Source organism: Euphorbia lathyris, chromosome 6, assembly GCF_963576675.1.
Source record: "Euphorbia lathyris chromosome 6, ddEupLath1.1, whole genome shotgun sequence".
Taxonomy (NCBI): Eukaryota; Viridiplantae; Streptophyta; class Magnoliopsida; order Malpighiales; family Euphorbiaceae; genus Euphorbia; species Euphorbia lathyris.
The window spans coordinates 82510329-82534315 of NC_088915.1; the positions used below are offsets into that span (position 1 = coordinate 82510329).

Here is a 23987-nt window from a genome sequence, read left to right on the forward strand (position 1 = left end):
ATATTTTCCTGATTTTTTGGTGTTTGTTTGTTAAAAAAAAAATTAAAGGAATATTTTAAGTTAGGTGTTGTTTGATAAAACTGAAAATTAAGTGTTGAAAAAATAAGTACTAAATTTCAAAGGATGAATATTATAAGTGCTGAAAGTATTGAATGATATAACTTTTATAAAAATATTAATTGATAATGTTTAACTTAAAATGTTAAGTTAAATATTTTGATTTACCAAAATAAGTGATTTTTAACTTAATTAACTAATTTAAGTGGTGGAGAAACAATCGTTATCAAACGCACTTAAATTAAATAAGTGCTGAATATTTTAATTTAAGTAATTAAGTGCTTTATCAAACAATACCCTAGTCAACATAAAAATAGATATGAAAAAAATGAAAAAAAAATATTTTACTCTTTTGAAAATAGTAAAACCTTTTGGAATCATATACCATAAATAGCAATTTTTTTGTTGAAGAACCGTCAAATAGCAATTTCAAATAATTGAATTAAGTGAATAAAAGATACTCTCTCCGTTTCATATTACATGTCTCTTTAGAGAGTTGTATAGATATTAAGGATATTGAAAAAAAGACATTGTTTCCCATTATTTATTGATTCTAATATTTATATATTCTATAATAAGTCCATTATTCTAATTAATTTCCGTAAACCCGCGCTTTATAACAGAAAAAAAAGATGACTTAATGTGTACTGATCATATAAAATGACATGTAATATGATATAAAAATGTCACATCCGTATCCTTAATTTTAATTATTATACCCTAATATTATGTTACATTATATTTATTTATTGATTGGAGAGTTAATTGAGTATTATGGATATAGTTTGGAAGCTAATTTCATGCTTTGAGTGTAAAATTAAAAGTTTAGGGTAAGTTTTAAAAGAAGTTAAAGTTTAGAGGGACCAAAAGAGAGATTGTCCCTTATTGGGAACACAAATCTCACAATTCAATATGTGAATTTCGTGCATAGTGATCAGGTGCATATTCTATTAGCAAACTCATCTCATCTTCTCCATCTTTGTTCTTCAAACACCCAAAACCACCAATGTTTGATCATACCATGATATCTAGATATTGCACCGTCGGATCAAGCTGATTTTTTTACAGTAGGTTCTAGACATCCTAATACACATTGTGGTCGGTGTGATTTTGATTTGGAGATTGCTACATAGGGTTCGAATTTTTTACAGTAGGTACCCGGTGTGTATTAGGATGTCTATAACCTACTGTAAAAAAATCAGCCCGATGTCTAGAACCTATGTAGCAATCTCCAAATCAAAATCACACCGAGCACAGTGTGTATTAGGATGTCTAGAACCTACTATAAAAAAATCAGCTCGATCCGACGGTGCAATCTCTAGATATAATGGTATGATCAAACATTAGTGGTTTTGGGTGTTTGAAGAACAAAGATGGAGAAGATGAGATGGGTTTGCTAATAGAATATGCACCTGATCACTATGCACGAAATTCACATATTGAATTGTGAGATTTGTGTTCCCAATAAGGGACAATCTCTCTTTTGGTCCCTCTAAACTTTAATTTCTTTTAAAACTTACCCTAAACTTTTAATTTTATACTCAAATCATGAAATTAGCTTCCAAACTATATCCATAATACTCAATTAACTCTCCAATCAATAAATAAATATAATGTAACATAATATTAGGGTATAATAATTAAAATTAAGGATACGGATGTGACAATTCTCCCCACCTTAAAGAATTTCGTCCTCGAAATTCATATTCTCTAGTATATCTTAATTTTCTTCCGAAACTGTTTTCACGATCATGAAGTTATTTCGAATCACCAAGATTTCTCATAATAATTATCGAACCATAAACTCTAATATTTCATCTCACATCCTTTATCATTGATCATCATTGACATCTCTGTATCAATCATTTATATATAACTCTAAGTAACTCTAACTTTCAATCCAGTTAATTCCATCACCAATGTATCCACAATAAAACTGCAAATATCATATATTCAATTTTATATAATATGATACACTTTATATTTGTATCTTCCTAAAATTAAACCAAATCCCACTTTAATAAATTTAAATCACAATTGATTTCACTCATATATATCAAATATATTTCACTTATCTCCAAGTTCTGTAGATTTCTAAAAAATCACTTGTGAACCACTAATATCTATGATATTATATTGTTCTTAAACTTCAAATAATCCGAATCAATGATTTGCATTAATATATAATCTTATTTTACCATAATAACAATACTTGTATCTATAATTTTTCACTCCAATCATGATACACATTATTAACATCAATCATCATCGATCAATCAAATATGAACCTTATTATTATGATACAATTTCCTATCAATAAAACTCATTTCATAAAATCTTAATGTCAATATCACTCTTATAATTCTCCATTTAACTCCTCAAATTCAATTGAACTACTATACTATATTTTTTTATATATATATATTCACCACCATATAGACCATTAATCCAACCAAATAAACTTCAATCTTTTCTCCAAACCATATAACCAAGGAATATATAGTACCTAAATTACGATGATCAATGTTTTTTCTTCTTCTTCTCCAAACTCCAAATGATATCTTTACACATATAGAAGTCAATAAAATTTATAATGTCATCCAATTTTCTTATTGACCTATAAGCTTTTAATTTGATCTTTATATAAACTTACATTCTAATCCTCCAAACTTCAACTAAAAAAATAACTTGACTATAATAAAAGTACTATATAAATTTAAATGTCAATATATGTATCCTTAATTGCGTTTAAGATCAATTTTTTTTTTATCCTCAACATTCATATCCTAATTATTTTCTCAAACAATATTTATTTTCATGTATTAATCATCAAATCATGAACTCTAAGATTTTCTCTCACTTTATTTATCATTGATCACTAACATTAGTATTTCTCTACACATCATTTATATATATAACTCTTATCCATTCTAAACTTCAACCCAATGGAGTTCACCAATAAAACAGTAAACTCAAATTTCATATCTCATTTGTTCAGCTTCATATTCTATAATACACTAAATTCATGTTATAATCTCCAAATTATTAATCAACCTCCAAAACCATTAATTGAAATCTCCATGTTGTATCTTTCTCAATCTCATATCTATTATTTTCAATTTATCAATTTATCATTTCTTCAATTTCCTATATTCTTAAGAAGACCAACCTATGTCATTTCAAAGTCTTCTAGCCTTATTTCACATCTAATATATATAGTTGTAAGCTAACTATTAAACTCTCCAATATCAACTCCAAGTCATACTTAAGATCATGTATGTAAACCATGTCACCAAATATCAACTAATTTACTAATTTTCAAACACCCTATATATTACTAACCATCAAATTTCATTTTTACATCTCATTAGCTATTTAATCAATCCTCGAAATTTTTCAAATTATTTCTTAGCTATCACCAAATATCCATATTCCTCAATTGCTATCAACTATTTCTTAGCTATATATCACTAATTATCCATATTCCTCAATTACTATCAACCTTAGGTCTGAAGAGTTTAACCTAGGCTCTGATACCAAACTGTCACACCCGACCCTAGACGACCTTAATCGGCATCGGGCGTGATAATAAAAGATCACAATCGGCACTTAACAGTCTCCAAAATTTCCCAAATACCATAAGTTTCACATTTTCAAGATTTCTCTTTGATATATTCTGAAATAATAACTCATATTCCTACTACATTAGTCCTTCAAGAAGCTCCAACATATTTACCAACTCTCCATCATATTACAATTGAAATACTAAGGTTCTAATAATAATTCCAACAATAGGCAATAACTTCCAATCCTCGCCTAATCAGTCGGTAATCTTCTCTATATCATGTACTTTCACCTAAAAACATTAAAACATTTAAAACGGTGAGACAAAAATCTCAGTAAACAATTATCAACTACATAAAGTACTTATACTCAAAATAGCTATATATTTTTTTTTTAATTTTCAAAATGCATCATATAAAATCATATCCTTAAAAATGAACACTTTATGGATTAAACCATAATAAAATACTCAAAGTTGTACTTTTAACCAAATATGCATTTTCAAATATCATAAGTTTGCTATCATTTCTCAAAATACCACACATAGTCAAAACGTAAATCACTGTATTAAAACACTTAATATAAAACTCATATCCAAAATAGCTACATATATTTTATTTGTTTAAAATCTCAACTATACAAAATAAATAGGTTCGTAATTAACCATTTACTCAAATCAACCGTAAATCAATAAATACTTCATAAATCGTATTTCGATAAATATTTCATAAACTGTATATCGATAAATACTTCATAAACTATATCTTAATAAAAGCTCCATCAACTGTATCTCAATAGATACCTCACAAATCGTATGTCAATAATTACTTCACAAATCGTATATCAATAAATATTTCGCAAAACGTATCCATCCGAGAGATAATCCCCGTATGTATCAATCCCCACAATATAATAGAATCGAGATATCTCATAATTTTGTCTAACCCTGCATGGTCTTACTCAACACTTCTTTGCCATGCCCTATTAGGTCTTAACTGTGTACACAAGCCGTATTTCTCACTAAATACGGACTTTAATTAAAGCCACCTATCCGGATTACTCTTGATGGATACTAAAATTATTATAATTTCATAATATAATTTAAAAACAGAAATATATATATATATATATATATATATATATATATATATATATATATATAACTCATAAACAAACATCATAAAGTTTTATCAACACCTTTACTCAATCAATTTCCAAAATATTCCATCATAAATCATTATTGTACTAAAATCATCAATAAATAATTTAAAAATATACTTTATTTCAATAAATCATAAATTCATCAAAATTGCAACTTTAACAATCTTTAATTAAAACTAAAATTTACTTTGAGAAATAAATTTATAGAAAATCACTTAATATATAAATATACCCTTATTCATAAATCAATTATCAATAAAGTTTCTCAATAAACTTTTCTTTGAATTTTAACTCTTCAAAATATCAAATCTTACACAAATATTAATCAAATATACTAAGTTCATCAAAACCAAACTCAAATCATGTATACATAAACATATATTATATGTTGAAATTGACATGCAAATACATATATAATCAATTGAACCTAACTTTAAGCTCATGTTAAAAACTAAATCATAAAAACTCCAACTAATCAAATGCATGTCAAAAATCACAACAAAAATCTAATTTTTCTGAAAAATATAGAGTTATATATACATATATATACATAAAAACTTTAAAGGGTAGTTGATAATTACTTACTTTAGCACTAATTGAGAGAAAAACACATTAAAACCTCAAATCCACCACCATAATCTGCCTAGGTCGAACCCTATGTAGCAATCTCCAAATCAAAATCACACCGACCAAAATGTGTATTAGGATGTCTAGAACCTACTGTAAAACAATCAGCTCGATCTGACGGTGCAATCTCTAGATATCATGGTATGATCAAACATTGGTGGTTTTGGGTGTTTGAAGAACAAAGATGGAGAAGATGAGAAGATGAGATGGGTTTGCTAATAGAATATGCACCTGATCACTATGCACGAAATTCACATATTGAATTGTGAGATTTGTGTTCCCAATAAGGGACAATCTCTCTTTTGGTCCCTCTAAATTTTAACTTCTTTTAAAACTTACCCTAAACTTTTAATTTTATACTCAAAGCATGAAATTAGCTTCCAAACTGTATCCATAATACTCAATTAACTCTCCAATCAATAAATAAATGTAATGTAACATAATATTAGGGTATAATAATTAAAATTAAGGATACGGATGTGACAAAAAAAACATCTCTAGAAAGACATGTAATATGAAACGGATGTAGTATAATTTTTTCGTTATCACGTTACCACAATATTATAATTAAAATTAATACTTTTCAACGTGATTGTCATGTTGCTATTACAATGTCTTTTTTTATCTGAATTGATTGTCATATTGCTATTACAATGCCTTTTTTTATCTGAATTGATCGGAATCAATTTATTGAAATAAAAAAGAAAAAGAAAAATTTAATGATTCTATTAAAAAAGAACCTTGAATGAACTTTTTGAAACCAAACTTCAGTGACCACAAAATTTAACCATGTACTTAACCATAAAATGTACTACCATGTTGCCAATTAGTATTAACAATTTGAATTGATAGCTCTAGAATTACAAATTCCCAACAATTTGCAAACCAGAAGTATAAATACCAAATATTACAACCATAACACCAATTCCCCCAATTAGTACCAACTCACAACTAAACCAAAATAAGCTACTTTTTATTTACCTATAAATTCATTTAGATGATGCGGACAAGTCTTAGTAAGTTGGAGTCTTGCAAATGAATTTTGTATAGACTCTTAAACATGTTTCAAAGGATCCCAATATGCTCAATCATATATTTACTACCGAAAATATTTCCATCTCCAATCTCTCTTGTCCTAGCCTCTTCAATTATTTGTTCTATAACAGCTTCAACCTCGGGATAATATGAACATCCAATGACAAAATATCAGTACTTTCGAAATTCTAAAGAATTACCATTTGGAGTGTTTATATTATTGTACATGATCTCTGCTCACCACAATCATCATCTTAACTTTAGCAACAAACTTGTCTTCAGAAAAATCTCATATTCTTTCTCTTTCTCTTACTCAACCACCCAGTCTCAGCCACTACAAAGTTTACTAACTGAACATTCTAGTGGCTGACAAAAGACTAAAAGTAGACTATTTGTCAATCAAGCATATAGTAGAAAAATATCATCAATTAACTTCTACCAAAAGTGCAATCTACATTTCTCCAATTGATTATATCACAAAAAATAGCATCGTATATCAAATCATTTTTAGCAATTTGAAAATAAAAACAGAAAAAGCCCAAGAAATGCAAGAGAAAATCCTAATCCAACCAAATTACCGGATAAATGGTGACGCTGCAGAGGAAGTCCGAGAATCGCAAGGGACAAGTCCATTCGATTCAAATGCAAAAATAGAAGTAAGAGAAAAAAAATCAAAACACAAATTAAAAATAACCAAAAAAACACAATATATGGGTAAAAACAAACTAACCTTGGAGATTCATTGAAAGAAGAAGAACATCATGAAAACAGGAAAAGAAAATGCTAAACAACAAACAGTGAAGAGGATTTAGGCATAGCAAATAAAGAGAAGTTAGGATAAAAAAAAACATGATAATGAAAGGGATTTGAAAAAGAGAGAACATCTGGATTGGAAGTTTGTTTGTTCAATACGCTTATTGAAAGTTTCACAACTCACAAAAAGGCCTCTTAGAATTAGTTATCGAAATGATACTTATACCATTTCTTATAGACATTTATCTTTCCTCTGAATCTCACATGAATTAAACCTTAATGTATAAAATGAAAGACTCCAATGATCCTGAATTCACTTGATATTTTAAATTTAATTTATGAAGTAATGGAGAATCTAATTTGTCAACCTAATCAAATTCACACATACCTTGCTTCCAATGACTTCTAAATGAATGTCTTCAATATCTTGTGCAAATTCAAGGTTGATATGCTTCAAATTATGGTATCTTGACTGCAAAAAAATCAGAAGTACACTATTTGCAAATCGAACATATATTATTAAAATACCATCAATTAAGTTCTACCAAAAACTCAATCTACATATTTCCAATTGATTATATCGCAAAAATAGCATCGAATATCAAATCATTTAGCCATTTGAAAAAAGAACAAAAAAACACAAAAAGAAATTACCATGATTACTAGTGAAAGAGCTGCTATAAGTATATCTCCAGCCTTATTCATCTCACGAAAGACAAGGACCTTAATTAAAGGGAAAAAGGAACACAAATTATGGAAACTATTCAAAGTAAAAATTGATGAGCAAAATAAAAAAGACAGAAAATAAAAATACCATCCAGAGAGGAGGGTGAGAGATGAAAGTGTGGTGAAGCCAAGATCTGACAAGTAGAAGAGAGATTAGGTCTCTTTGAGAAAGTTTGGTACTCACTATCTTCATCACTCTACGCATGGTTTCTCTACTCCATGTATATGTTAGCTAGCTCTTATTCTTCCTCCTCACTATTTTCCATTCTATCCTTCCTCAATTGCGGTGTATTCCTCTAGCTGGTCGAATTTTGATGATTTTATATGTGTGTGAGAGAGGCCTAACAGGTTAGAATTTGAAATAGGTAGGGGTTTATCGCGTGAAAGAGGGTAACATATATAAAAGGATGGGATTTGGGAGCTGTTAAATTGCCAAAAAAACAGGGATAGGGAGGAATTTGATTTTGAATTGGGCATCTGTTAGTGCGGAATAAAAGAAATATTTAAATTAAATAAATATAAAAAATTCAAAATTCCAACAAAATGATACGTCAACTTTTTACTCTCATATTGTGCCACATAAATTAGGAGGTACTCTATTCTTGTGGGCAAATTATTAGAAGCACCCGGTTTTCCATGTCAAATGGAGGACCTCTCATACATATTTTGACACATATAACACGGATCCACATATATTATAAGAGACCCACTATTTTAATTATTACGAGGGGTCACACTATACGTGTCCAAATATGAATTGGAGGTATTCCGAGTGACATGAAAGACCGGGTACTTAATATAAGAACTCATTCTCGTGACAAGTGTTACTTTTGTTCCATACTTTATATATATAATAGATTAGCTAAAGTTACTGCTCTTTCGTGATAGTATCAGGTGGGTACTATCCCTTATCCTGCAACATGTTATTTTGGAATGTTATACCAAGATTGTTTGTAAAGTTATTATTTCACAAAATAAACCACAAACTTTGTGAAAAAAAATAGAGTTTTACGTAACACGTTTGAACTTTACGTAGATCTTTAAATTTTAGACATAATTTACATAAAGTTAGACTTAATTTATGTAAAGTTGTTATTTTACTAAATAAACTCATCAACTTACAATGAAAAATCAAGTTTTATGTAAAACCTTTGAACTTTACATAAATCCATAATTTTTAGATTAAATTTATGTAAAGTTATATTTTACAAAAAAAAATTGAAAAACTTTACAAAAAACGAGTTTTACTTAAAACCTTTGAACTTTACATAAATTCTTTATTTTTAGAAATAATTTACATACAGTTTGACTAAATTTACATAAACTTGCTAGTTTATAAAAAAATCCACAAACTTTGTGAAAAATCGAGTTTTACGTAAAACCTTTGAACTTTACATAAATCTTTTGTTTTTAGACATAATTTACGTAAAGTTTAACTTAATTTATGTAAAGTTATTATTGTACAAAAAAACCACAAACTTTGTGAAAATTAGAGTTTTACGTAAATCATTTAATTTTAGACATAATTTACATAAAAGTAGACTAAAATGACATAAAATTGTTAATTTGCAAAATAAATCCATAAACCTTTTAAAAAAACTAAAACCTTTGAATTTTATGTATTTTTTTTTATTTTTAGACATAATTTATGTACAGTTTGACTTAATTTGTGTAAAGTTGTTATTTTACAAAAAAAAAAAAAACAAAAAACAAAAAAACACATATATGCATTGTGAAAATTAGAGTTTTACGTAAAAACTTTGAATTTTACGTAAATCCTTTATTTTACACATAATTTATGTAAAATTGTTAATTTATTAAAAAACTCACAATTTTTTTGAAAAATATAATTTTACATAAAACCTTTGAACTTTACGTGAATCTTTTATCTTTAAACATAATTTACATAAAGTTCGACTTAATTTACGTAAAGTTTGACTTAATTTACATAAAATTGTTAATTTACAACAAAGATTACATTTTTTTTGAAAAATAGAGTTTTACTTAAAAAATTTAAACTTTACGTAAGTTCAAAGGTAAAGTTGTATTTAAAAAACAAATTAACTCTGAAAAAAACTTTGAACTTTACATAAGTCGTTTTTTTTAGACAAAATAAAGGTAAAGTTGGAATTAATTTACGTAAAGTTCATTTTAGATAAAAAAACCCACCAACTTTGTGAAAAATAGTGTGTTACGTAAAACTTTTGAACTTTACGCAAATCCGTTATTTTTATACATAATTTACGTAAAGTTTTATTTTACGTAAAGTTTATAATTTACGTGCAATTGGATGAAATTTATGTAAAGTGGTTATTTCATAAAAAAAACACAAAACTTTATAAATAGAGTTTTATGTAGAACCTTTGAACTTTACGTAAAATTTAACTAAATTTATGTAAAGTTGTTATTTTAGGAAAATAAAATCCACCAACTTATTAAAAATCGAGTTTTACGTAAATCATTTGTAATTTACGTAAATGATTTATTTTTAAACATAATTTACATAAAGTTGGATTTAATTTACGTAAAGTTGTATTTAAAAAAATAATTAAACTTGATTCATAAAAAAAGACAATAGCAAAATTAGTTATTAGCATTGCTATCGTATTAAGTTATTTGGCCTGATCTCAAGAAGGCCCAATACAACATAAAGAATTCAGATGGATCCTGGACAGTGCAAGGAAAAGAAGAATGACGATATCGACCGAAGCATTGACTTTAGGTCATCTTCATATTACCGAAGGCAACCTTAAGAGTACATTTGCGAAGGACACATGGACCAATCAAAGTACTGGACTCCAAATGCACGCTCCTCGCTCTCATAATCATGAGAATCATTAATCCAATTTTCAAACTCCTTCATTTTGCTACTGAGTTCATTACATTAAACAATTATTTTGCAAGTTATATCCACAAAAATTGCTTTTTCATCTATGTTCTATAGTGTTCTTCATTAATAATTATTATTTGGGGCATTAAGAAATATCGATTTGGAAAATTCTTAACCGTACACAAGAATTTCAACGGGTTAGAATATCTTACGAGAGGGACGTGGTTGATTATTACTCAGTGTAGATGCGCTGTTTCCTTTTAAAGGACAACGCAACCAACGTGTTTCAATCCACAAATCCATAGGCTATTTTAAAATTTTCTCTAGTTTATTTGTTGTAATTGGTAGTGTGTATTTGAACTTATTAGTATGCTTAGTTATTGGCCCTGTTTGGTAAAGAGCGTTTTGGGATAAAAAGAGCGGTTTTGACCAACTTTAGAGGTTTGACCACTAAAACCGCTAATTGGAGTGTTTGGTGGAGAGAGGTTTGGGAGAGAGTTTTGGGATGAAAACGCTAATTTAGAAAAGGCTCTTAAAATGAGCTTTTTCAATTAGCGTTTTGCAATATTAAAATTAATGGACTTCTTTAACCCTAATAGATAGACTCCCTCTTCTCATGCGCCAAAATTAATGCTCTTATTCGTCTTTTTGCACAAACCGCTATTACCAATCAGCTAATTTTTATCAAACAGGTCTACACAAACAGCTAGTCAAATCAGCTAATGTAATCAGCTAACAGCTAACAGCTAATGTAATCAGCTAACAGCTAACAGCTAATTCCCAAATAGGGCCATTATTTATTAGTTAGACAATACTTTTTCAACACTTCTCACTTTATTTTTTTCTATTCTTTTTTCCATGTCTTTGTCTACCAAAAAAACACAGATGCCAACTATCACATATAGTTGCAAAAACATACTACACGCTTTTGCTATAGACTTATCTTTAGCCCTAGTAATTACATCACTCTTGATGATCCAAATGACGAATTTGCTGATAACTTTGTGCCCATTAGCTACATTTATCACACGTCTTTTATTTATAGGACCAAACAAGGTGAAGGACATGTCTTTGATCTAACTGCCGACAAAACAAATAACTACGATGAGGCTCTGAAAGCTGCTTGCAAGGTTATCAAAACACTAAAAAAAACGTTATAAATTTGATATTGTTGCTTACAATTATTCCAAAACAACTGAACATCGAGCTTATTATGAAACCACCTTAGGGGAACACAACAACAGTCTATCAGTTTTACTATATTTGGGAAGATGCAATGTTATATTGACTTGTAAAAAAACTATTAACACACTTATAAAGGGCATTAAGCATGTTGTTTTCGAAAATGAATAGTTTGTTTTCGTCCTTTTAATTAAATAAAATAAAACTCTTTACTTTCTTTTTCTTTTTTTTATACTTTTCTTCCCGAAGTGAAGCTCAGATAAAATTCTCGTAAAATATAAAAATGAAGATAATATTGATTTTTTTAACATATCATACATCATCTTCGATTTGAGATGGTTAACCAAAAAAAAAATCTTCGATTTGAGATGTAATTAAAATTGTTCAAATGTTATCATCACCCATCTTCATTTATTTTTCCTCTTAATTATACTTTGTACATTTCTCTAAAAAAAAAAAAAAACTTTGAACATTTACCTTACTTTATCTTGCTTTAAAAAACCTCTTTCCAAACAAAGTGGTAGCCAACAATTATAATTATTTAAAGAGATAAGGTTCAAAAATATCCCTAACATTTACAGTTTGGAGTAAATTTATCCGTAATGTCTAAATGGTGTAATTTTACCCCTAACATTGGCATCCAAGATCAATTTCACCCCTAATGCTGCCAGATCAATTTGAGAAATAATTAATCAAACTGTTTCATAGTCATGAACCTTGTCATATATACTTCATATGTAAGTCATCTTATTACTCGCATATCATAAACATATGATTAGACTAAAAATATTTTTTAAAAAAATTAAAAACTATAATTTTTTTTTTGTACGAGATAGACAAAAAAAATTCAAAATATTTCACCGAATTTATAAATATTGATCTTTAGTTCTATTATAAAATCACATGAAATGTGAAATCATTTTTTAAAAAACAAGATATGCAATTGGTGCAGAATAAAATATCCGTGTTTTATAATAATGTTTGAAATTGACCAAATTTGTCAATATTATGGATAAAATTGCTATTGGTTACCAACGTTAGGAGTAAAATTGCATAATTTAAGATATCAGAAGTAAAATTGCTTCTATCTATAAACGTTAAAGGTATTTTTGTAAATTATCTCTTATTTAAATTGAATTAAAGATCAAAATAGTTTCCAAAAATTAGTAGTTAAAGATGTTTTTGTAAATTATCTCTTATTTAAATTGAATTAAAGATCAAAATAGTTCCAAAAAATTAGTAGATATGTTTAATTTAGTCTAAATTAAAATTTGAGTATCAATTTAGTTCGGAAGTTTTAAAAGTTAGTTGATACATTTAATTTAGTCCAAAGTATTAATTTAATTCGAGAGTTGGTAAAACTTGATAATTAATTTTAAGTATTAGGTGTTTCTATACTTACCGTTTTCCCTATCGCTTTTTCTCCTCTTCTTTTAGAGGATAGGATTGAGGTTAGCTTTTCTAGGCTAATCCCGGTGTAGTTGCTTGTTTTGTTTTGCTTTTCTTTCATTTTCTACAAAAAAAAAAAAGATTGATTTAAATTAATTTATCAAACTTCAATTAATTGCTGATTTTAGGAGCGATTTTAACTTTTAATAATAATTAAAATTAGGGTCTTGATACTTACAGTTCTAATGGTTGTAAATAAAAATTCATTAATTACTATATTATTAGTACTAATTTAGATTTTCAAGATAATTTTATAATAAAATTTATTAATACTTTATGAAATATTTATAAAAACTAGTAAATCAATTATATTTTCAATACAAATAAATGATTTAGAATTAAATTTTTTATTTTATTTTATTAAAAACATGTGGAAAATTAATGATTATATACAACCTTCAAACCTTCAAGGTTGTATATACCTTCAAGGTTGTATATATTATTTACCTTAAAATTATTATTGAGTTGGTATAATGTTGACATCACTTAAAAAACATATGGGGCTACCAATAATGAATTGAGCCATTAATTTGTGAAATAAACAATTTCCCCGTACCAAACAAGGTAGCTTTCAAGTTTCAAAGATGTCATTATCATTTTCTTCCGTGTAAACTCCGTCTAAATAAACGTTAACTTTGTAACGAAGAAACGGGCCCTACATAAATCATCGGATTCCCATTTCCAAACGGCAAGGCTATCGTTTTCTCCATGCCAACTTGCAGACGACACGTCATATGGACACGTGTCGTATTACAATTGCTCGGCTCTATCATTTGCCGTGACGAAGTCGGCTATTTCCTCCTATAAATCAGACCCAAAATCCCCATCCCTTCCACCATTGTTATTCTTTCTCCTTTCTCTGTGAAGTTTCAGAATCATTCAAATACTTCTTTCAAGGTATGATGTTTTTAGGGTTTTCTGAGTTCTTTGTTTTCTGATTTTGATTCTGTGTTTTGTTTGTTAGATTTGGATTTTTGCTTAATTGCGTTGTTGTGTTTTGTTCTGATTTACAGATGCAGATCTTCGTGAAAACCCTAACCGGAAAGACCATCACTCTCGAGGTTGAGAGCAGCGACACCATCGATAATGTCAAGGCAAAGATCCAGGATAAGGAAGGAATTCCCCCAGACCAGCAGAGGCTGATCTTCGCCGGGAAGCAGCTGGAGGACGGCCGTACCTTGGCCGATTACAATATCCAGAAGGAGTCCACCCTCCATCTTGTGCTCCGTCTCCGTGGTGGTATGCAGATCTTTGTCAAGACCTTGACCGGAAAAACCATCACTCTCGAAGTTGAGAGCAGCGACACCATCGACAACGTCAAGGCTAAGATCCAGGATAAGGAAGGAATTCCCCCAGACCAGCAGAGGCTGATCTTCGCCGGAAAGCAGCTTGAGGACGGCCGTACCTTGGCCGATTACAACATCCAGAAGGAGTCCACACTCCACCTTGTCCTCCGCCTCCGTGGTGGTATGCAGATCTTTGTCAAGACCTTGACCGGCAAGACAATTACCCTCGAGGTTGAGAGCAGCGACACCATCGATAACGTCAAGGCTAAGATCCAGGACAAGGAAGGAATTCCCCCAGACCAGCAGAGGCTGATCTTCGCTGGAAAGCAGCTTGAGGACGGCCGTACTTTGGCCGATTACAACATCCAGAAGGAGTCCACCCTCCATCTTGTCCTCCGTCTCCGTGGTGGTATGCAGATCTTCGTCAAGACCTTGACCGGAAAGACAATTACCCTCGAGGTGGAGAGCAGTGACACAATTGACAACGTCAAAGCGAAGATCCAGGACAAGGAAGGAATTCCCCCAGACCAGCAGAGGTTGATCTTTGCCGGAAAGCAGCTTGAGGACGGCCGTACTTTGGCCGATTACAACATCCAGAAGGAGTCCACGCTCCACCTTGTCCTCCGCCTCCGTGGTGGTATGCAGATCTTCGTGAAGACCTTGACCGGAAAGACAATAACCCTCGAGGTGGAGAGCAGCGACACAATTGACAACGTCAAGGCGAAGATCCAGGACAAGGAAGGAATTCCCCCAGACCAGCAGAGGTTGATCTTTGCGGGAAAGCAGTTGGAGGACGGTCGTACCTTGGCCGATTATAACATTCAGAAGGAGTCCACACTCCACCTTGTCCTCCGCCTCCGTGGAGGAATGCAGATCTTCGTGAAGACCTTGACTGGAAAAACCATCACTCTGGAGGTTGAGAGCAGTGACACCATTGATAATGTCAAGGCGAAGATTCAGGACAAGGAAGGTATACCCCCAGATCAACAGAGACTTATCTTTGCAGGGAAGCAGCTAGAGGATGGAAGGACTTTAGCTGATTATAATATCCAGAAAGAATCAACCCTTCACCTTGTCCTCCGTCTGCGTGGTGGAAACTAGACCGAATTGTTATCGGTGGTGCTTGTGACAGCTTCAATGGCTGTGTTTATGTTCTATTATGTTCTTTAATTTCCTTGAGAAGTGTTTGTGTTTGGCCCTGTGAAGGCCTTGTGAACAAAGTTGTTAATCTTTTATTTCAATAAATCAAGTACCGAGTACCGAATTTCTGTGTTCTACATATCGTTTCTGATAATTTACATATGGATTCATTCTAATTACTGTCATTACCCTGAATCATCAATGTTTGGAGTTTGCTTGATCTTGTTCATGTCTATTAATTAGTTCAGCAATTACATAATTCATCGAGTGCCTAATTTCTGTGTTCAACACGTTCCTGATTATCATCCCATGAATTTATTATAATTGTAATTTTCAGTCTTTCCCCTGAATCATCTATTTCTGTAGTTGCTTGTTCACGTCTCTTTCTGTGATTCTTTCAGGCCAATCTGAAAGACCAACCCATAGTGGAAGAGGCCACCCCCACCTAATGTCAATGACAGAGATCAACCCATCTGTGAGTACTGATTTTTGCATTGAAGGGGTGATCTCAAAATTATCTCGGAAAAGACCAACCCATCTGAAAAAGATAGGATTTATTTCATTAAATTGTGACCTTCCATGCTTATATCAATGGATTTCAATCCATCTGAAGAAGATAGGATTTATTTCATTAAATTATGACCTCCATGCTTGTATCAATGGCAGAGACCAACCCATGTGAAAAAGATACGATTTATTTCACTAAATTGTGACCTTCCATGCTTATATCAATGGCAGAGATCGACCCATCTGAAAAAGATAGGATTATTTCGATTGAAGTGTGACCTTCCATGTTTATCTCAATGGCAGAGATCAACCCATCAGCAAGTGGATTGGACTTTTAACCTTTTTATTTGCAAAAACTTAGATTAGCTAAATTCAAGGAGCAACCTCTCTTTATCCAAATGTAAAATATAAGGAGCTGGATTAATGTGAATTAGGTGGGCAAGACTTTACATATTTGTGGCGTAGAGAATTTCTCTACGAAAATAAAAACCGACAAAAAATCTCATTACTTTTCCTTATTCTATTATTATTATTATTACTACTCTATTGTTGTATTGTGTCTTGCTTCCATCATTTCTCTCTTCCCAATCTTATCCTGTTCTTTCTATTTTGTCTCTTCCTTTACACAACACCAGGTAAATAGCTCTTCCTCTTTCTTTAGATTGATCTATCTCGATCTCGATCTCCTCATCCTTGTTTGATTTTGCATCTTCTCTTATGTTCATGATTTGAAGGGTTTGTATTCTGTGAATTTTGATTTTGAATCTTATGTTCATGATTTGAAGGGTTTGTGTTAAGAGAGAACATATTTGAATTGAAATCTCAACCTTGGTATCTTCAATGGAGTTTCTTGGATACATAGATCCCTTAGGCTCCCGAGATGTCTGTTCAAGAGTCGCTGGTTGGGCCTTTCTGGGCCTAGCTTCTTGTTGGAAGCGTGTCTAAGCTCCAGAGATTTTGAATCTTTTCTTATGTTCATGATTTGAAGGGTTTGTGTTAAGAGATAACATGTTTGAATTGAAATCTCAACCTTGGTATCTTCAATGGAGTTTCATGGATACATAGATCCCTTATCAGAGTCTTCGTTTGTTATTTCTAGAACTGCATCTACTTGTTCTCTATCTTATCCTTTGTAGTTTCAGTTTGTGAATCTTAGGTAGAATCAATTTCTCAGATTAGTTGATTGATGCACAAAGAGGGTATTCAATCGAAGCTTTTATATGCATCACAGTAAATCAAAGAAAGCCATTCATATCAAGGGTATATCCTATCCTTCAGTTCTGAACCAAGTATCAATATTATCCTTTATAGTTTCAGTTCGTGAATCTTAGGTAGAATCAATTCCTCAGATTAGTTGATTGATGCTCAAAGAGGGTATTCAATCAAAGCTTTTATATGCATCACAGTAAATCAAAGAACGCCATTCATATCAAGGGTATATCCTATCCTTCAGTTCTGAACCAAGTATCAACATTCAAAATGTCTGAACCATAGTTGTCAAAGCCGTAAGAGGCGCTAGGCTCCCGAGATGTCTGTTGAAGAGTCGCTGGTTGGGCCTTTCTGAGCCTAGCTTCTTGTTGGAGGCGCGCGTTAAGAGAGAACATATTTGAATTGAAATCTCAACCTTGATATCTTCAATGGAGTTCCTTGGATACATAGATCCCTTATCAGAGTCTTTGTTTGTTATTTCTAGAACTGCATCTACTTGTTCTCTATCTTATCCTTTATAGTTCAGTTTGTGAATCTTAGGTAGAATCAATTCCTCAGATTATTTGATTGATGCACAAAGAGGGTATTCAATAAAGAAAGCCATTTATATCAAGGGTATATCTCTTTCAGTTCTGAACCAAGTATCAACATTCAAAATGTCTGAACCATAGCTGTCAAAGCCCTAAGAAGCGCTAGGCTCCCGAGATGTCCGCTCAAGAGTCGCTGGTCGGGCATTTCTGAGCCTAGCGCCTTGTTGCAAGCGTGTCTAGGCTCCAGAGATGTCGCCTGAAAAGCCAAAAGGCGGGTCCTTTCTGAGCCTAGCTTCTTGTTGGAAGCAGGTGTCACCTGAAAAGCCAAAAGGTGGGCTCTGTTCAAGAGTCGCTGGTTCGGCCTCTCTGAGCCTAGCTTCTTGTTGGAAGCACGTCTGGGCGCAGTTTTATAGGGCAGACTGTTTTTTCAGATTCCAAGTTAAAAAGAAGAAAGAAGCAGAAGAGGAAAAAAAGCTTTCAATGGAAGAACTATGGAAAAGTTTAATGAGTGATGATGGACTATGGTTTTTGTGTATTTAGTCTTGATCTAAAATAGTTATTAGATTGGATGAACTTTACTCTTCAGATTTAGAATTCATCATTATAAACTACAAGCATAGCAAGAGTTAGTAGTTAATATGGAATCTAGATTAATATTATGAATAATTGGATAATTGCATTTAGAAATTTTAATTGTTCTATTTATGATCTTTTATATTATATTTTAGCGCGTTGTGTCATTTAGTCATGCATCTAGGCCTTGCGCCTAAGCTCCAGGATCCCTTGGGGACGCTTCTTTAGTGCGCCTTAAGCTTTTAGTAACTATGTTCTTATGAATATCTTTCTTTCTTCGGATTCGCTATGTCGATTTTTCTTTCAGAATAACTGTTAGTAGTTGTTTTTTTAATCCTAACTGAACTTTTTATCAACTGAAATTCTTATCAATGTTTTAGGCTTATTGCAGTTTTTTGCTCATTGAAGTTCTTCAAGTATATTCAGAAGCATAGTCAATTTTTGTGGTTCCTTCAATTGATCAGAAAGGTTCATGTCTGAACTCGACATCCAAATTCCAACTGCCTATGGTATGTTCTTATTTTGCAAATTATCCACTTATACATGGAAGAACTTTAGCACTTAGATTCTAGGAATAGGTACAAAAATACTCCAATTGTTGTTAGCTAAGAATAAGTTCACTGTTAACGTTATAAATTTTATAATTGATGTTAATTGATGTTGATAAGTTGTGCTGTGAATTTTGTTATTCTACTTCATATGTCTGTCATGTTATTACTCAATGCATCGTGCGAGGAGAAATTATTAGAAGCACCCGGTTCTCCATGTCAAATGGAGGACCTTCCATACATATTTTGCCATTTGTAACATGGACCTACACGTATTATAAGAGGCTCTACTATTTCATTATTAAGCGGGGTTACAATACACGTGTCCAAATGTGGGTCCTCCAAGTGACATGGAAGACGGGGTGCTTAATATAAGAACTCTTGTGCGAGTCCCATCTCGTCCAAATTTCAACATGTTTTGGACAAAAAAATAAAATGATTGAAAGGCTTCGATCTTAAAGGCATTCCTTCCCTAGTTTGTTCTGAAATTGCAAAAGAACCCGAAATCTTTGCTTTCGTATTTATAAATTTTATACAACTGGTGCAGAAGGTTTGAACAAAATATTTCTATTTTGTTTAATGATGTCTGAGCTAACACTAGGCTCTCAAATATATCATTTATGATTTTAGGGGTAAAGTTACTCTTGGAGTTTAACCTTTGTTTCACAAAGGTTACCGAATTTCATTTGCTTTTAATAAAATCACTAAACTTATATTTATTCCAATAAAGTCATTCTGACCAATTTGTGAACAAAAATCTACTGGAATCTTGACATGACTCATAAGTGACATATGGAATGTTTCTGACTTCTATGGCTGACATGGCAACCATCTCTGTGCCACGTACACATACTAAACCACACAAAAAATCATATTTTTGTCTGACATGGTGCTAGTTAGCATATAGTCAACTGTCCTTTATGTCGGTCTACAGTCCTATAAGTTTTTATACACAAATTGGCCTATAGAATGACTATATTGAAATCAAATGAGAAGTTCAGCGATTTCATTGAAAGAAAATAAAATTTGATTTCATTGAAAGAAAATAAAGTCCAATGACTCCCGTGAAATAGCCCCAAATTTCATTGACCGTCAGCACAATTTAGCCTAATGCTAATAGAAGTAAGGCCTAATACATCCCCTGCCCTTCCAAGTTGTCCAAAAATTGCAGCCGACTCCAGAACTTTAAAACACACTTGTTTATCTGGAACAAATAACCCTTCAAATAGGTTAATATTTGTGATTTTGGGAGTTTTTTTTTTGCTTTTTTGTTAATGTACCAGCAGATTAGTTAAATGTAGCAACAAATATTTTGGACATCTTTTATGTTGATTTTTTTTTTTTTTTTTTTTTTTTTTTTTTGGATTTAGGGCTTATTTGTACCAAATAAGCAACTTGAGGGATTATTTGTTCTAAATAAGCAAGTTGAGGGGTTAGTTGTAACGCTTTGAAGTTCAAGGTCAGTTGCAGAATTTGGATAACTTGGGGGGCTGGGGATGTATTAGGCCTAGAAGTAATTATAATCTTAAATTTGCACCTGAAATCAGACCTCTTAGCATCAGTTTTTGGATAACTTGGGGGCTGGGGATGTATTAGGCCTAGAAGTAATTATAATCGTAAATTTGAAATCAGACCTCTTAGCATCTCTATGTTGCACGGGAACTCCTCTTCTTCAGTAGCATTTCCATTTCGTGTCCGTGTCAATTTTGTTTCCGTAACCTGGCTATGTATTGAAGATTATATTTTAGAAATAACACTTTCCATTTCCTTGCTATATAGCTTAGCATTTTTTGGTTCAAAATCAAACTACTGCATATTACTGATACAGTGCAAGTTCACATTTTCTTTCCATTTTCAACGCTTTAGCAATTTCTTGTATGATTCTCAGATCCGTTCGCTGAGGCAAATGCTGCAAATTCTGGTGCTGGAGTCAAGGAATATGTTCATATTCGCGTTCAACAGCGAAACGGTAGGAAAAGCCTGACGACAGTCCAGGGTTTAAAGAAAGACTTTAGCTATAACAAGATTCTCAAGGATCTAAAGAAAGAATTTTGCTGCAATGGTACTGTTGTCCAGGATCCAGAGCTGGGACAGGTACTCTTTTCTTTTCTGAAGTGTCAAAATAGGTTGTCGTTCATGTTGTATGCAATGTCGGAGCAAGGGAGCTGGGGGGTGCTGGAGCACCCTTAGGTTCCAGACCTATATCACCGCTGCTGGGACTGCAAAATTACACCCTAAGACAAAACGCGCAGCCCTAATGAGTTCGAATATAATATTTCTTTATGTTAGTTTTGGTCTAGGATGGAAAAAAAAAAAAAATTAAGCCTAGCATGTGCTTTTACCTATTTTCTGCATCCCAGGATAAAAATGACATCGCTTTGGTTTGCAATAGGGGCAAAAAGAATTTAAACACAACTCGTACGGGCTAAATTTTTTAATTCTTATCTTTTTGCACCCTTAACCCGCCGCCAATATTTATATGGTTCATATAAAAAAGATAATAGTCGTGTCAGTAGGATTGTTTTTGTAAATCGTGTTATGTCAGAAATTGACAGTCCTAGTTCTTTAGCAGTGTTATATATATATATATATATATAGGTGTCAGTCCGATTGTCTTTGTAAATCGTGTTGTCAAATCAGACAGTCGTAGTTCTTTGCAGTCTTAGTTATTTGGGAGAGAGTTCATATGCTCAGTTGTGGAATTTCTGTCATTACAGGTTATTCAGCTTCAAGGTGATCAAAGGAAAAATGTTTCCACCTTCCTTACTCAGGTTGCTATGGTTTTCTTTCTGATAAATTACATTTAAATTTATGGTCCTTGAACTTTATTGCTACTCATATTATGATCTTTAAACTTTAGTTCATGGTATAATTACATTTACATTTATGGTCCTTGAACTTTATTGCTACTCATATTATGATCTTTAAACTTCAGTTCATGGTATAAAAATCCTCGTACACTACTGTAATGTCAAAATTCTAATCAACAAAAATCCGTTAAAAATTTAACCAAATGATGAATCTAAAATTAGATATTCGGCCATAATTTTTGGTGAAACGGATAGAAAAAGATCTATGATGTAGTCAAACTTGTCTAGATCGTCATTTCGCTAACTTTTTACAGATTTTTGTTGTTTTGAACTTTCATGTTAAGAGATCCAGTCTATCTCGAAAGAACGGATCACAGATATTCTGTCTTCCCATTCTTTTTACCAAAACCGTAAAAGTCAGCCCTTTCTTGTTAGACAGAGACCGAAAGAATCTCATAGCGTAGTTAACAGCTTCTTTCTTTGACTTGGTTTGCCTTCAACTGAGCGGGCAATGGATGTATTTTACCAATTTTCATCCTATTTGCTTGTTTCCTACAAGGTATAAGTTACAAATTTAGCCCTATGGTGATTAAGAGAGCCGATATAGTGTTAGCGTACAAAATCATGTATTCTTAAGGCTAAATTAGATTAATGAGTTTACTAGATGGTGCAATTTCAACTCTCATTAACGAATAGTGAGTTTTTTCTATTAAGGGTGGCCAGAATACTAGAGGTTGCAGGATGTTCATAACATGAAATTGCATAACAAAAAAACTAAAATGAAGTTTGAAATTGCACCATCTCATAAACGTTAGGGTTTGCACTGTTTTGCACGAATAACGTAGGACTAAATTTGTATCTCGTCCCTTTTGATAATCTTAGGCTGTGCAGTTTCTTAATATTATTATATTGTTGACATGGATTTGGTGAACAGGCAGGAATTGTGAAGAAGGATAACATCAAGATTCATGGATTCTAACTGTATTTGAAGTGTAGCTAATGCAGAAATCAGAATACATTCAACTCTTCAATCAACAAATCTCTAGTTTCTTCTTTTTTGATCATTTACTGTTTTTGATATTGTTTTTAAAGCGCTGTTAGGCATTGAAGTGTTTGGTTTATAAGCTTGGATTATGATTTCTGAGCATTCAAAGCTTCTGATATTGTATCAATTTTAATCTCTGATTTTGATATAACATAGATATTTTTCGAGTTTTCTGTTCCGATGAACACTTATTTTGTTGGGAGCGAAGTTCAAACTATCTTTCCGTCCAGTACTCAAATGCTGACGGGTTAGTAGAACTGTTGACATGTTTCAGACCACATTCCGAGTCTGGCACGTTAGTATAACTGCTTTGAGCGGTTTTGGACTAGTGTAGTTCAAAACTATCTGGCATGTTAGTATAACTGCCTTGAGCGGTCTTGGACTAGTGTGGCTCAAAACTATCGAGATATGGATGTTTGTCTTCAAAAAATGTTGTGTCTAACCTAACACTTGAAATTCTCATTTTTAAGGCAAACCGAACACTCCTAATTATCTTAGACATAATTAATATTTGAATGATTTAAATTGACAGTTAAATAACAATCAAACTAAGTAAATTTGCCAGTCGCTGTTGGATCTAAGAGTTAAAATTTGAGGAGGGAGAGTTAAAAATCAGTTCTAATAGTATCCATAGATTAAATTTTGTTTAACAACTATAGGTAGGTAGGATTCCTTCTGAAAGAGGACCTGATTCGTGAACTAGAGGATCAATAGAAATGGAAGAGGTGTCTTCTTTGAAGATCGTTTCGACTTATGTTTACTTTATTTTATAAGTTAACTTCTCGTGAAAAAGTAATACTGCCGCGTGGAGAAGAGAAAGTGAGAGTGACCCCGTATGGGTACGCCTACAACGCCACCCGGATGGTTCTTATCTTTCACCTTGGCGAGCTTTCTCTTTGCTTCGAGCTTGTGGATTCCAATCTTTACCAATTCTGTCTTTGTTCCACGAGTGAAT

The 23987-nt window shown here is 31.9% G+C and overlaps 2 protein-coding genes across 5 annotated transcripts; both read left to right on the forward strand.

Moving 5' to 3' along the window:
• The first annotated feature begins 14123 nt into the window (after positions 1–14123).
• LOC136234170 (polyubiquitin) lies at positions 14124–15947 on the forward strand. Its single transcript, XM_066023951.1, has 2 exons — positions 14124–14281; positions 14398–15947. Exon 2 carries the CDS (start codon positions 14398–14400, stop codon positions 15769–15771), a length of 1374 nt encoding a protein of 457 aa, XP_065880023.1. The 5' UTR covers positions 14124–14281; the 3' UTR covers positions 15772–15947.
• An 800-nt stretch (positions 15948–16747) lies between these two features.
• On the forward strand, positions 16748–23199 carry LOC136234171 (protein translation factor SUI1 homolog 1-like). 4 transcript variants are annotated; one of them, XM_066023954.1, is made up of 5 exons: positions 16748–16952; positions 19021–19138; positions 21066–21271; positions 21895–21948; positions 22922–23199. In XM_066023954.1, exons 2-5 carry the CDS (start codon positions 19102–19104, stop codon positions 22964–22966), a joined length of 342 nt encoding a protein of 113 aa, XP_065880026.1. In that variant the 5' UTR covers positions 16748–16952; positions 19021–19101; the 3' UTR covers positions 22967–23199. The 4 variants fall into 4 exon arrangements, with proteins under 4 accessions (XP_065880026.1, XP_065880024.1, XP_065880028.1 ...); XM_066023952.1 differs by having other exon boundaries at positions 16751–16952; positions 19010–19138; XM_066023956.1 differs by lacking the exon at positions 16748–16952 and adding an exon at positions 16964–17052.
• The last annotated feature ends 788 nt before the right edge of the window (positions 23200–23987 follow it).